The 16,604-nt window shown below is 39.3% G+C and overlaps 1 protein-coding gene across 2 annotated transcripts in view; it reads left to right on the top strand.

The window, feature by feature from the left end:
- The window catches only part of LOC107226275 (zwei Ig domain protein zig-8), a 46,387-nt gene extending 33,861 nt beyond the window's left edge, over positions 1–12,526 (top strand). The window contains exons 3-6 of one of the 2 annotated variants that reach the window (XM_046734502.1): positions 1,733–1,943; positions 8,632–8,759; positions 9,171–9,339; positions 11,424–12,526. In XM_046734502.1, coding sequence (XP_046590458.1) covers positions 1,733–1,943; positions 8,632–8,759; positions 9,171–9,339; positions 11,424–11,512 — 597 coding nt within the window. In that variant the 3' untranslated portion in view covers positions 11,513–12,526. Of the gene's footprint in view, positions 1–1,732; positions 1,944–8,631; positions 8,760–9,170; positions 9,340–11,420 lie in introns of both variants that reach the window. The other variant, XM_046734501.1, reaches the window with a different exon arrangement.
- The last annotated feature ends 4,078 nt before the right edge of the window (positions 12,527–16,604 follow it).

The following is a 16,604-nucleotide window of genomic DNA, read 5'->3' as shown; positions in this document are numbered from 1 at the left end:
TGTCGATTGAAGGGATAACCTGTCTGTAAAATTTACTGTTTATTGCGTGATTCGCCTGCTTCGAGGATAGTAGTATCCACTCCTCGAGCTTGAAGTGTTGCCACCGTTTGAATACCACATTCGTTTTCGATTTACCTCAGGATTCTCTACTGGATATTCTAAAGCGTCAGCGAATAGCTTATCGTAATAGCCAGACACGTGGTTCACATACATAAACCTTACTTGGAGGAACTCCAAATTAATTCCACACCGGTTGAACTATGATCAGAAAAGATTTATGTATCGCTAAAAAATCTCGGCATGCAGGAAATTGAAACTCACCTGACAAATCACGTTTGGAAAAATACTGGAAACATCGGATATCACGCTTTGAAATCTTCTGACATTCTGGGTATTCGCGCTAAGTGGCTTTGCCAGCTTCTAGAATCCTTGAAGGACGTGACCTCTTATTCCATCCTTCCACTCCGGTTAGTTGAAGGTGTAAGTTTCGGATCGCATCTCGCGTAACACATGTTTTGAAACAACGCCAAGTTTCATTGTCGGAATGGCAATCCGTTACGAATCGAATCGTGTCACATATAACTCCTTGGATATGACTATAAGGTGAAATAAATTATACTCGTACGAAACGCGTAGGAAGCTTTTTCAAACTGGTGCTATTCAATGTCAAAACAAAGGCCGTCGGTATTCAAATAGAAAGGATTCATTGCTTCATTTTTTCTTTATTCATACACTTGCTAAAATTTAATATATTATCACTTCGCCGTTCTATCAGGTTGGTAAGCAGTAAGAAAATTAACTTTAGAAACCAGAACGTCATGTCAATGTAATATAATTTAAGAACGTACAGCAATTTTCAACGGTAACATTGCAATTGCTGGTGCATAATTACGCCGTATACAAGATGAATGTTCTTATACTGTAAAGGCTTTTGGTAGAATGGCTTCTTCAGCCAAAGAGCTTAGAATTCCAACCTTTAACTTCACAGAGCTCCGACGACTCTCTACACTAAAGTGTGACGGTAATCCAACTGTAGATATGCATTTGCAGACGAGTTAATGAAAGTCGTTGTACGGATGGAAATTTATGTGAAGAGAAAAATTATGCTCTGCTACTTGCAGGTTAAACTGTCGAGGATGAGACAAAGCATGAAACTTGAGCCCAATTACGTACCAGTGGCTATTGAAATATTTTTAAAACATATGCGAGAATTCAGTTAAGTGATTTCAATTCCTGTTGCGTAAACAAGCGGGGAAATAATATCTAATTTTCACTCGTAAGCCGGGATAGGAATTCATCCACTTTTCATTCTGATTTCTGTTCAAAGGTTCACTCAGGAAAGCATATCTTATATACGAAAAACAATTTAATCACTCCTCTGACCACAATGAGAAACATCTGTTTCTAATGTTGATAGAATACATCATACCCAAAAAAAGCTCCACCATTTAGAACATGATCAGTTGTGTTGATTTCTTAAAAGCGGAAACCAAATAATCTATCACAAGTTCTAAAACGGGTGGCCGTGATTGTGTCATCAATATTTCAAGCGCTTGAAGTCATCACACCCAGAAAAAGCCCCATCATTTAGAACATGATCAGTTGTGTCGATTTCTTAAAAGCCGAAACCAAACAATCTATCACAAGTTCTAAAACGGATGGCCACGGTTGTGTCGTCGATAGTTCAAGCCCTTAAAGTGGTAATTTAAGATTCTGGTCAATGGATTTTCAGGTGTCTTGGGTTCGCCATAGAGACATCCATCTTCTGACCGTCGGTCGGTATACCTATACGAGTGATCAGCGATTCGAGGCACTACATTCCCCGCACTCCGAGGAGTGGACACTCCGGATTCGATATCCCCAACGCAAGGATTCCGGACTCTACGAGTGTCAGATATCGACAACGCCGCCGATGGGTCATCCGGTTTATCTTTCCGTCGTCGGTGAGTACCCTGTTACAGAAATTGAAACCTCGCCGATGTCGCGTGAAATAGTCAGCTCTTTTCGAAGATGTTCGACTTCTCATGCTGGATTTCAGCAGACTATAAAACTGCTCAACTGTTGGATTACATTTGAATGAAACTAGGTCTATTGCTATTGTAAACAATCTGCGACAGCAAATAAAAAGTTCGTAAAGCGGCATTTTGATTAGGACACATCAAAATTGACTAATTGCAAGCCAAATATCGATACAATGTATAAAAGAAGAAAAGAAAATTATCGCTATTCAGCTGATTCGGTGGAAAAGTACTTTGAATAAATAATTTATGTGACCGATTAGTTAGGTTTGTTAAATTCGGGAGATCCTTTACAGATGCGTAATCTTGGTGGCTTTATTTTATCGTCCTAATGACTTGGATAAAGTATAAGCCGCGTTCAAGCAGCGGTCGAAGTAACTTTGTGTTCTGGAAATCACCATAAAATTCTGCCAAACCCTGATCTCGTCTCTAATCAAGTATGCAAATTATTCCTGATAACTTGCAACACGCTAATTGGAGATGACCTGTGAAGAGAAAACCGTAACTCGAATCAAATAGTGGTTCTTCGCTTTGCGATATCATTAGACGAGTGAATTTTAGGGAACTATTACCAACTAGTATTCGATTGGAAAGAAATAGAAAGAAAAGGTTATGAAACGAACTTTGAAAAGTACCTACAATAAATCATTTATCATAATTAAGCTAATCTTGTTCACTTATGACATAATATGTTACATCGTGTTAGACCGTGATTTATTTTTGTGATCTGAGCAAGTAAGGAAAAAATCAAGTTCGATGGTTCGCAAAGATATTTATTCGAACAAATCTTCTGTTAAATTTGAATATGGAGCTTGCGTGAATTTCTTTCGGTAAGACTTACGCTAATTATGTATCATCTAGATGTTGATCAAGAATAAGGTTGAAGTTAGTAACGTTACTTTGTCGTTATTTGGAACCTCAAGATTTTCTGAAATTCAGCGAGTAAATAATAACAAAGAAAACGTGTTCATACTTTGAAAAGTCGACTCCATGAAAGTCCTTCTAACATTGTACAACAACTGTTTTTTCCATGGTGTTTCGTTACGTTAACGATACTAACTTCGCCCTTCGATGAAGATGATATGGATTTCAGCTAGCTGGCTATACTGCGATGCTGCCCGTTCGTACTATCGGAGGGTGTTTGCCATCGCCTGCGGTAGAATTATCTGGGGTATCACAATTCCCGTGTTGGCGCATGTGAATCATGTAGCATTAATGCCAAAACAATGTCGGCCGTATACATCGTTTCGAACATATCTCTGATCGTCATCGATCAACTCACGGGGGGATTCCGTGTAGCCAAAACATGACTTTGCTACTCGCCCACTCCGTGGTCATCCATGGCTATTTACGTTCTACGTCAAAAATCAACGTGATGTGTTTAAATATTTCATGGCTCAGTAGTTACGGTGAACAATCTACGAAAACTGCACATGGCTACAGGATACAAATATGAATTTTTCCTGGAATACTGTTAATTGTGGAGGTTTCGAAAAATTTATAGTCGATGCTTACCTTTTTGGCAACCAAAACTACACAAACGGACATTAATAGTAGGTCCAACTTTAGGACACACAGAGCGAAGCTTTTTGTTTAATTTTGACCTTGCCAAATGAACGAACCGCGATGAATTCACGCACCCAAATATAAAGTGCATGCATCTTTTCATATTCATGTTCAGCCCCACGTGGAACATGCTTTGATGTTATTGTACTCATTGTCACTGCATCACAGTCACACTCATGACATGTCAATCCAGAACCTTGGTATGAAAACGAAAATGTGTCTCACCTCTCAAGTGTTGAGAAACGTGAAAACGTGACTGGGGTCGAGGTAAGGTCCTTTATCAAGGACTCGGTCCATCAGGTCAGAGGGTACCATGACCACAGGATGAGAGCAAGCGGAATACGAAATTTGCCAGTCCATAGATCAATCTGGTCGATCGAGACGCCGAGGCAAATTACAACGACATCAAAGATCGTGGGTTGTTTTGTTAACGCGAGTCACGACTGATGCCAATTACCCCATGGCTAATGAAGCTGCGCACAAGAAACCTTGTCGAACCTTCGCTTCTGGTGTCTCTCGCTTTCTTGCCCCGGGTTTGCTCACAGAATCTGTGCTGTCTTTGCCCTCTGCATGTTCAGCAACGATGTACGTGCAGTACGTATGCGGTTGAAAAAATTATGGTAAATTTCATCATTCTTTGAGCGTCCCCAAGACGTCCACTCTTAAACTTTTGATAGTTCGTTCGTGGGAAACTTGACGCGATTCAAGATGCTTCGATGTCGTTATGGTAACAGATTCTTTATGAATTTGTTTTTTGTTACACCTCGATAAAAATGCTACAGTATATATTTACCTTCTGGTTAACCAATGCGCGCAATTATAATGTTCATCTTGAATTATATAGAACATAAAATTCTGTCTCGAGACATGACTTATGTAATTAAAATCCGAGCTGATGCTGTGGCCTGAATGGCCGAAAAATGGAAAATTGACAGTATTGAATGTGTAATATCCGTTGGCATATTGATTATAACGTTAAAAGCCCGGAATTCTTGTATAATATATCACTTTGCCAGTTCCAGGAATTAATATGAACAGAAATACCAGTATTCAAGAAATTTCAATCAAATGAGAGACAGTTTTTCAGTTGACCAAAAATTTAAACCGTTACAGATATGAGAGCCAAGCCGTGATTTTTTATTTATTTTTATTTATTTTTTTTCTCTTACATTATACACGATTCTGTCACAGGTGACGATGGTTATTTATTCATTACTATTCAAAGTTTAAACTCTAACAATTTTCAAGTCGGGAAGTAACTGCCCAAAGTTTCAGCAGTTCCATGAGGCATCCGCCTGATTCATTAATTAATACGGATTATTTCTTGCTTTATATTCACCTAAATTGGCTGAGTCATTGCAAGCGCTACACGTTTTGGGAATTCAGAATTCTAAACTATTGAAAAATGTATAAAGAAATTAAAGTATACCATGGTTACGTGAAGATTTATTGTATTTACTACTATTCGACTCCCTTAAACAACAGAGTAATCAAAGTATTTTGATTATCTGTGATAATGTAGAAACTAGAAATCTTCTAGATCCGAGGTGGGCAAAAGTTATCTATTCAGCATGAATTCGATAAGTATAGCAAGTTTTTTGCGGTCCCGATCTTATTAATACCGTCTAAGTCAACCAGATTATTTTATTTTCACGAGAGTGACGAGATTCAAAAACTGTTCTCAGATTTTATATTCATTCGTGTCAAAACTTTCAATTTTTGAAAAAAAAAACATTACATTTGCGAAAGGATTATTTCAAGTGAAAAACACTTCCTCAATGATTGGCAGTTTCGTTTGAAAAATATGATAGGTTCTGAGCAGTTGCTAAAAAAAGTGTCAGTTAATGTATCACAATCAGTGCTACTTTTTGTACGAATTTTTCAAAATTCCTGACAACCCGAAATTCGCGATCTGATATAAAATCTAAGATCACTATAAATTGAGAATGTTCAGAGCGCAATACATTAAGCATTTAAAATCAGGAATTCCTTCAGCTAGTAGGTCACTGTTGAAGCTCGGGCTTTAAATTAAAGCCACACTGGCTCAATACGGTGCCGACTAGTTTCTCATGTTGGCAAACGGCCAAGATCGTTTTCGGTCAGTTTATTCAAGATAAAGAAATTGATATAGTCGCTTTGCACTGGTGAACAGGAAACTCCCGTCCGACCCGTTGTTTAAACAAAAAACCGAACAATTAATGTGACAATAATCGGCTCGATCTAATTTTAGAATCTCACCCATACTCCAATCATGTAAGTTATCATGTTCACATGTAAGCAATCTTGCATTGAAACATTGAGTTATGGAAGCGAAAATGTGTAAGATCATGGGAATGTATCGAATATTTTGCTACAACGAAAAAAATTTTCAGAATTTTTTTTACACAGAAATCAATTGGAATTACCACATTCAGCGATAAATTGCACTTTTCCATGAATGAATGTTGTGTGAACGACGTGACTAGTCATTTTCCTCCACGAAGATCATCCCATTTACCATGTCCATCACCTCCGATGTGTATCAATCGAGCATCCGGCGTGAATATTATTTACCGCGACATTGGACGGCAGAGATCGTATAAGATCTGAGGATTATATATATATACACGAAACCTCGCCTGTTTAATCATTGTCTTTTCTGGGGTGCCGGGCATATCCGGCAGTACAGCATTGTACATTAGAGGCGGGGTACCTACTTTACCGGAGTCCTTTGCGGTAACGACTCTTGTTCAGCAGTTTCCTCGAGTCCCTTTATAGGAGAGGCAGCGGGCTATTGCAATAGGAGTTAGGTATATACGCCGGACTAGATAGGGTAGAAGACCCAGCGCGAGGAGAATCGTACCCGGGAGCGCATTTCGCCGTAATTAATTTCGATCGGTAATGGCGCGAACGGAAGGTTATTATCGACCGAGGAATGCTCATCCCAGCGATGGCTGGGTGGGCGCAAGGCGAAGCCGCGAACGAAGGAAGGAACCACTGGCTTTCACCCCCCCCGACTCTGGCGATATGGCGCGTAACATATGCCCCTCATAGTTCCCAGTTACACTCTCCTGCAGTAACACATGCAGCAGCAGCGCCGCCACCGGCTTACTTTGCTGTGACGTATATAAGTACCCGCGACGCTGTGTTATAGACGCTCGTACGTCCGTGGCTAATGACATCCTCTTGGGTACCCCCGAAGCGTGGTATACGCCCTTCCTGCAAGCCGTTCCCCGGCATATCCCTCTGCGGCACCCCATATTCTACGTCTATATCTCGGTCTTTACTGCATGCGTCTCACTATCTATGGTCCGGCTCACGCTCCAGATCCTCTAACGCCTCGAGGATGCTGCTTAACCGTCGCACATCCGAGGCGCAAATCACTCCCGCATTAACACTGGGGTTGAGCATTTTCCCCCGGAACAAGTCAAGATTAATTGCCATCAGCATCTTGATGCCTGGATTAGAACGCGAGCTTGGAAACACAGAAGCTTTTCAGCTCTTGCTAATCTTAAAGGTGCAAAAAGTTATCGTCACAGACCGAGGAAATGGAACACTCAAATGCGCATGAGCCAAATCGTGTAATTTCATTGGTAGGTTCGACTAATTCGCACCAAGTTTTTCGGCTGCTTTACAGGTTGATCGATTCATTTGTGGACAGACGTTTGCTATCGAAATTTGCACGCGTCTTGATGTTACGTTGCGTTAAGAGTTTAAAATGGCTAAAATATAACGGAACAGCATTCAGGTCCACATAACCTCGAAACACTTACGCGTATCGGTTGTTCAAATCAGGACCCAGTTGGCTAACCTGTCTAAACAGACGCCAAACTTTGTGCATGCACCCTTGAGTACTCAATTTCCTGAAACTTCACAATATATCCTTTTCAAAGCTAGTAAATCACCGTGTTTTTTTTCAACCTCGTTATACTCTTTTCTCCGACGATTTCGAGGTATCTTCATTACCGATAATGTAACTATGAGTTTCAAGGGTTTGGATATATCCGCATCTCTTTCGTCAAATTTTCTACCGATATATTTCAAGAGAAGTGACAAAGAAACTTGATTGCGTTACCAATTACGTACATATCGATCTGATTTTATGGAGAACTGTCGTCTGAAATGGTTCGAGATGTGAGATTAATTCAACATACGCGTTTGGATTTCGGAAGATGTTCACGCCTGGCGCTCTGTAAAGTATTAGGTTTTCACGAGGTACACAGTGTGTGGTATGGAATACGCTTCTTCATTCCAAACACGATCCGGAGTACGGTATACGGACCTACCTGACCAACTATTTTCCGATAACAAAGGAAAGAGTTTCTACAGAGTGGTGGCCTAATTCACCGCTGAGCATCGCAAGGGACGAACTTTCAGAGAATACTTTCGGAATTTCGCGAGATATCTGCAGTGTTGTATATAGGTATAATAAAATACCCTCGCGAATTCCCTTGTAGTGCAGATTAACTGTAAGCTCATTAGTCAGGTTGAATGAATGGCCTGTTCATCGGTGATAAAGAAATAAACGGTGATAAAATAACGTAACTGAGAAAATACTTCTTCATTTTCAATCGTTGATTCGTAAAAAAAAAAAACTTGTTAATACGTTTGAATCACAACTCGAACTACACAAAAATAGTTCTGGCTAAACTGAACAATTTTTATTGATTTTTGAAGGAAAACTCATGCCGAATGTATTTTTTCGTTTCAAGTCCTTGCGAGTACAGAGTTTATAAAACGTATCAAAACATACGATCATTTAGTTACCAAAAGTCTTTTCAGTTACGCTGTGTGTTATATTATAAGTGTCAACATGATCAGTTGAGTCAACTTCTAACCAGTCGAATATAAATATAAGCCTGAATAACGAGCAAAAAAAGATAAGATGTGTACCTATATACTGGCAAAAAGTGAAGAGTGGTTAGCATTGATTCTGTTTCGTTGAAATGCTTGAAACGTTCCGAAAGCAGAACTACTAAGAGACCAAATGCTCAGAGGCACGAGTCTCAAAGGGGCTTGGCGGTTCAATCGAGATCCTGACGAATACCTTATTTTCTTCCAATTTCAGAGCCAATCACCGAGATTGTCGGAGGACCCGATCTCTTTATAAATAAAGGAAGCACCATTAACCTCACGTGCCACGTTAAATTCGCTCCGGAGCCACCGCCAACTATGATTTGGAGCCACAATCGTGAGGTAATTTATAGATTTATAACAGTTCACCGGTACAGTACAGGTATACGCTTCGAGTTATAAATTTGACGCATTTACAACGGTTGGAAGTTTACCGAGGTTTTAGATTGGACAATTTTTCAGCAAAAAACAAACACAGGAACAAAATACCCGACTACTGTGCAGTGCAGACGGCAGACTACAGCCCGATACTTTTTCTACACATACACACACACACTCACACACACACACTCGGTGCCCAAGAGGAATTAATCATAATTCAACAAGAACTTTCAAGCTCGACGTTTTTGCCGTCTGCATTTACTGAGCGGCAGCTTTTACCCGAAATCAAAACTCCGATGGAGAGCAACTGCGCCGTCCTCAATGACCCAAGCTCAGCTTACGCTAATGTCTTGTTCCCTTCTTTATTCGCAGGCCATCAACTTCGACTCACCGAGGGGAGGAATCAGCCTGGTGACCGAAAAGGGCCCCGTGACCTCCAGTCGACTTCTCATTCAAAAAGCTATCCTCAACGACTCTGGTCTCTACACATGTGCGCCTGGCAATGCAAATCCGACGAACGTACGGGTCCACATCCTGAACGGTAAGAGACACGCAACAGCCCAGCAAAGCTTTTGGAAACGAAACTTGAAGGATAGCTTTTGATCGATGTACCGAGCTTCGTTTCGCCACACATCGGTTCACAACTCCGACAATTTTTTCAAGATATTCTTAAACCCTCGCAGTCTCGAATGATTCCCGACTCATTCTTATCGACCTACTCTAACCAAACAAAGATCCGAGGACTACGCGGAAAATAAAAGCCCCGAGGATACGGGTCGGGACATGAATATTTCGGCGAGAGGAAGCCTGACTGTAACGTTGATCCAAACTCGTGCATGGCATTGCGGGGCGAACAGGTTTGAAAAATTAAAACAAAAAAGACCATGACACTGACAACCCGGTGGATCGATCCTCATTTATGCATACCTGACTCTGTAACTGTGAATTTGAACGCGAATGTGAACGCCCTATTTAGAGCAAACGTCAAATCCTCGATGGGATCCACATATCACGGTACTCACAGCCCATTGAACAACGTTCCAAGCGTCATGGTTCTATACCCTGAATGAGCCTGTCAAATATCCATTCTTAGAACTGGGTATCAGTTTCAGGCTTGATTATGGTGAGAAGAAACCAGTCTTGCGAGTATTCTGGCTCCCAGTCGATGCAGAGAATCTGTCTGAACGCTACGGGCACGATAGTCTAGACCGATAGTCAAGCGTAATGTACCTCGGTTTGTTTAGTTGTAGGCGAATTCGGTGAAAGACTATGTCTATACTTAGGCTTTCATTAGTGAAAGACTATGTCTATACTTAGGCTTTCATTAGTGAAAGACTATGTATATACTTAGGCTTTCATTAGTGAAAGACAAACAGGATTTCTAATCGAACGTTACAAGAGATGTCACTGGTGGTATTCTGTGAATACGTCTGGAAACTTGTGAGCTGATTTCGTAGCATTTATTAGAGCCTGTTAGTTAGTTCTGTTCAGGCCAGTTGCTTGGAAGTGGCGATGTGGAATATTTCTCCTTGCACGGGTTTGTGCCCTTGAATATACGTCGCGAGGCTCTTTTATTATCAGAGAAAAGGCTTCTATTGAATTTTGAACAGATTAAAAAATTCCTTCACTCGGAATACGAGGCTTAATAAAGTTTTTCGGGTATATATTGAACTTGATTTTATTCGGATGAATAAATAATACCCTAGAATCTTATTCTTTTAAACTTATCCAAGTATTGCTGGAAAATCGTAGAATGTTGTAGAAACGCGTAGAAGACAATAGCAAACTTTCCGTGACAATTGAACCTATATGCAAGAACACTATTCGGATTTCTTGGACAAAAGTTGTTTCGTACACTTCATCACGCTCCAACGAACACGAAGACTTCACTTTCGAATTGTCTGTAATTCTTCGCGTCAGTGATCAGAAATTTTCTATTTTCACATACTTCTAGTGCATGAAACTTTTTCAAAAATTCGAAGTTGTGAACAATTACCGAGTGATTGTAATACCATTATTCAAATCCAAAGTTGAGTGTTATTCCCGCAATTACAACCCTCGTCCCTTCGTGTTCAGGCCTGATACTAACAATGTCTGAACTGCGCATCTACAAATTTGCATACATGCATTATTCACGATTTATACACCTATGCAAATAGATAGATCATATCCGAGTTTGGACATATTGACATACCCGTGCTTCCCTATTATTCGCCCCATCATACAAATTCTATAATTATTCGTCGGTTTTTTCGTATTCACGTTCTCCCGGTTCCAGCGATGTCAAAAATTCGCTAACTTCGAATATAAAATAACATTGAATAATCATTACTATTATGCTCGCTGTATGAATAATGTATGCATCGTGCATTGGTCGGCAGGTAAAATGCAAAAATGTCACAAATCGTATGTAATGATTACTCTGAGTTACACATGCAGACGAACATACGATGCAATTCATTCAAACTTTATATTAACGTTCACCTTGCAAGTCAACCGGATATCTTCGTTGTAGAACGATACAGAAACTTTGACAAAGTTTTTTGATATGTTTCTCTTTTTCCAAAATTTCAGCGAGTTCAAGGTCCCGAAACGCCGACTATAGCCTGTTATTTGTTTCAGAAGAACACCCAGCTGCAATGCATCACGGTAGTGGTGACAAAATGGCGGCCACTCTACTTCCCGTCGTCGCTTTTCTATGGGTAATATTTTAGGATCGGCCCACAGGGACGTTACTCAACGAAATATGACATTAAGCTTGTTCGTTTTGAGTCAGCGAAATTTAGGAGCTGCGAGGAACGATTTTCTGTTTCCTTGACTTCCGTTCGAAGAAGGTGCTACGTGAGTTTTTTCTCTCTTTCTTAACCTCTTACGTAAAATGTTTAATCAAAGAACAGAAACTGAAAATGGCCGAATCGACGTGAAGAGTTCAATAATGTTTCAAGCGTTAAAAATCCGTCTCGGTATCTTTTTACACGACATCGCTAATTCCAACGTAAATAGATCAGCTGCATTATACGCAGACGGCTACGTTTCAGAATTGAAGATGTAAGGCGTAGAGTATAATATGATAAACAAATTCTACCGTAATCAACGGCTGTGTAAATAAATACACAATTCTGTACATATCACTTGGAGATATAACTTTCAAATAAATATAGATGACTATTTATAACGTTGTTATAATTATACGTGAGCTTTGTGGATTTGACAAAAACGATTGTTTTATCATGAAGCGAGTTCTGTGATCGAAACCGTGAGCGTCAAATAACTCAACCGGAACGGAAAAACGGACAGTCGTAGTGTTCGAGTGTCATAAATCAGTGAAAAGAGAATTGTTCGAAGAACCTTTAGGATTTTGTGAATAATGTAAATAGAGGAAAATTGTCAAAGATGTATTACTTGCGTGATAAGTGTGTCAGACAAATTTATGTATGAATGATTTTAAAACCACGATTGGTGTGAGATTCAAATTATAAAGTAAAATTGTATTTAAATCGCTTCGAGCGAGTGGTATTAAATTTCGCACTCTTACGTTAATATACGAGTGTCAGGGGTGTAAGTCGCGAGGAAAAATTTTACCGAACCAAATTCATACTTCCAAATCATGTGTAATGTAAAGATAATTTGAATTATAAGTATACGTAAACTAGAAAAGCTGAATATATGTATATGTATAAAAAAAAAGAAAAAGAAAACAACCACAAATACGATAGTCTATAAATTGAGGATTGATTGTAGATAGCGAACAACGATAATTAGTAAATTTTGTAAATAAAAGATTTTAATTGAATACCGAATAAGACGGTGTAACGATATTAAGTATTATTGAAAACAAAAGTGTATTATTGATGTCATTATTGTTGCAGAGATTACTTGAACTTTTTATCATTTTATATTATATCAAAAATTGTGATATAGGATAGAGAGAACGATGCTATGGATATCATTGTTCCGTACAAATCCACCCCAGATTCACAATGAGGGTGAAAATGGCGTGCCGAAATTCACACTAAAGCTTATCTTTGTAGAATTTATTCACTGGTCAACATTGAATGTAAGCATTGTGCAGGCATTGACGAGGGCTCGATCCTCCATTGACAACAATAAAATATCATTTCGGAACACATTTAAAACATTTGATGTACGAAGTTACGGATGAAGTTGCCACTTCATGACTTTCAAGACACGTGTTATACTTGCATTCGAAATCTGCATTTATGCAGATGAAAGGTTAGCCCGATTATTGACGGTAGTGAAATATGTCAGATTTTTTATAAATCATAATATAAGAAGCTAACTCTCACCCGGAATACATTCGTTTAAAAAATACTCGAACTATGTAATTTTCCACAAATGTGTAAATAAACGATATTGATATTGACCGACATTTCACGTAATGCGATAAATTTATTGGCTTCCTGAATAATCGCAACCGTTTACTAGGTTCGAAAAATTTTCAAGGTGAGGGTGAATCAGACTTGATGTTAATTTCATAATTACCAAATAGTAACAACAAAAAAATGCGAGATGCGATCCCGGGCATCTTTCTTTTATGTAAAATAAAATTATTATCATTAGTAATCTGAATATTATTCAGCAGGTATATTGAAAAACCCGTTCACTATGCTTTGTGGATTCTAGTTCGTAAGTATAGCGTAAACCGATTACAAAGTTTTCCTTGTGTAATAATTATACATTCTGTGAAAGGATCGGGTGTGCTTAGAGACGTTACACGCATAAATTTCATCGACTCATACCTATTGAATATGAATGTGAAGAAGGTTGGATTGATTCTCCGAATTCAGAAGTTCACGTCAAGTTTCAGATTCGTGGATTCGATTTTGCCCACTAGCCTTATGGTTTGGAAATTGCAGCGTGTTTTCGTCACGTAAAGAAATCAATGGTCCCATATTCAGGGATAAATACCAGCGTTTCACGGATGTTTCGACAGGTAAGTGAAATAAAAGTTATTTTGAAATTCTGACTTGCATATATTTTTGGTTATCATCAAAAGCATCGTTCGGCATTTCGAAGGGCAAAATGAATTTCAGTTTGCTTCAAAGAATCTCTTTTCCCATCACCGGTACAGAACAATATCATAAAGCTAACACGGATGGGGTACAAAAATGCGAAAGACCAAAAATTTGACGGAGGGAAATCCCGAAAGTCAAATTGCCGACAGTGAAAGATATAGAAGGACCAGAAATGCAAAAACTTGTTTTTTACAAAAATGAAAATAGAGAACGCAAAAATTTATAAATAAATTTATACCGACACTTTTTTTGAGAATGGATAAGATTACGAAGGGCAAAATATTGAATTGCCAAAATACCGAAGAGTCAAAAATTCGAGTTTTCAAATGTCAGACTCGTGCTTTTTTTGCAAATTTACGGATCTGAATTTATCAACAACCACTGACCAAAAAAAATTCCCGATACCTACTGAGGCAGGATCAACAAATTTTCCGAATTTTCAGGAGATTCGGTGTTTCGTCCTTTCGAGCTCCGATCCTTCTACATTTTGGGGCTCGATATTTTCCTCCTTCGGAACTTTAATTTTCGACAAATAATTGTTTAGTTTTTTAGCTTTTCGAAGTATTAGCCGCTCTCAATTTTTAATTTCGGAACTTTCATTTTTCGACATCTTCACATTCTGTGCTTTGTTCATTCGGAATGCTAACTGTTCTGAACATACTTTTAAGGATAAAAGAGCGTTCGGTTGAATGAAATCTCGGGAAAACAATTATTCTACCTGGTGATGTATCGAAAATTCGAATTTTGTTATTTTAAAATTGGTATCTCGAAAATTTCGGGTTTTCGACCATTCGACTTTGTAGTATTTCGGAATTCTGTCCCCAACCCGTGAACACGTCAATTCTGTACAAAATGCAAATTACGTCTACTCGGAATTTGAATCACGTGAAGAAAGGGTTCGGTACGGATAAGAAAAAAAAAAAAAACTGTTTTTCATCCTCAGAGAAAGAAGCCAAGAAAATCAGGGTGAAATCCTTCTCGAGCTTTACAGTTAGTCTCTCCCATTGACGAAATTTCTCTTCATGGAGTAAGTAAAAAGATCGTAAAATTTCTTTTCATCGTTGTACTGCACACAACTGTAAAGTAGAAAGAGAGGAAGAAGGAGGGAGAAAGAGTGGGATCGGATCACTCGGCCGTTCACTTATAATGCGAGCTTTGTAAGCTTCTGAGGATCCGTGCTTCCGCGAAAGCATTGGTGCTTCTTCGTACAGAAAATGCCCGATGCCGTATAAGCGTCTTAATTGCTTTGTAAAAGCGTAAAGTTGAATGGGACTCCGTGTAGTTATACCTTTTATATCCACGCTCTTCCTCGTCCCGTGTCTCCGAGAATTCCGAGGGGATGAAGAGGAAAACTGCTTCGCTGTGGAACTTACCGCCGAGTAGTAAAAGCAAGTGCATATCCGAGTCTTTTTCAACTGCACGGACTTGACAATCACTCTTTTCATAAAAGATGAATCCGGAGAAAGTGGACTAATGGACTTTGCGGTGAGACTTGCAATTCGCCATGATGTGAATTTGCCTGCGATTATGTACAGAAAGCTGGAAAGGTGAGTGAAAGTTTTGGAATTAATATCTCGACGAGCGATCACTAGATTCGATTGCGGATTGTTTTACTTCAAAGCGTGCAGATCGAACTTCGTTTACATATTTTTTACATCAAAATTAATCCGCAGAAAGCATTGTTTTTGACAATAACGTCCGCCATTGCGCTCTCCGAGACAATTTTTTAAAAAACGGTTCAACCGATTTACTCCAAATTCGAAAACAATAGTCTCGGATAATTTATCTTCCATGCCAAGATCCCAGTTTTCTACAATTGCCGTATATTTTAAAACTGACAGGAAGTCCCCTTTATCAAACCCTTTACCTAAATCAATCCTCCCTAATTTCCATCCGAATTCACAAAACAGTTTCATTAAATCTTGTTAAATCCTGCTTCCAGTCAGCTGTGGAATTCGTACTCGGTTTACGGGATTTATAGTCGGCCCAAGGGTTGAGGTTTGAGATTTTAGAATCCGGAAGACGGTGGAAAAGAGGCTTTGAAATCTGTTAAGCCCCGCAACGAGTTCGGAATTCATTACTCGTTAAAATGATTGATTTATTTTTCAAATCATAATCGACGAGAATACGTCGCGGGTTCTAGTTCAATTTGTATAAATGGAACATACGGTTCGACAATTTCGCGCACATCTTGCAATAGACGCGTCCCGTCGCGGTGCTGCCATTAGAGAATTGGGTATACATACGCAAATGAGATGATTCATTGGCAGTATATACGGCCGTACGTTCATCGGCCGGGCATGTTGAGCCTCAACAATGTATCACCGATCGAATGCTATTATAATTCGAACCATCCGCAGCCAGGGATCAACACAATAGCTCGATCATTAGTCGTTACATGATGCGGAGACGAATTCTGCGATATCATAACCCCGCCTCAAGAGACCCCGAGGAGCTTTGCGCCCTATGGATTTATCGGAGCCACTTGTACTGCAGGAATAATCGGGCTCTCATTGGTAAAGAAGGCTTAGGGGAATGTAGTACTCCTACCCTTACTGACCGAGCAGACTCGCCCTTTTTCTTCATATATTAAGAAAAAAAAAACACACCAACGGATAGAGTTCAATTTTCGACGTCGCATCGCTCTTTTGCAGCGGAATTCAGAAAAGTTACTCATAACCTCGTATATCATGCTTTTTGACACGTGTTTCTATTCCCTAATTTCCCGCATTTCAGAAGCCAAAAAGCGCCCCGGTTTTTGGAATATTAG

Source organism: Neodiprion lecontei, chromosome 3, assembly GCF_021901455.1.
Source record: "Neodiprion lecontei isolate iyNeoLeco1 chromosome 3, iyNeoLeco1.1, whole genome shotgun sequence".
NCBI classification, from domain to species: Eukaryota; Metazoa; Arthropoda; class Insecta; order Hymenoptera; family Diprionidae; genus Neodiprion; species Neodiprion lecontei.
This window is presented reverse-complemented; position numbering and strand designations above follow the sequence as displayed.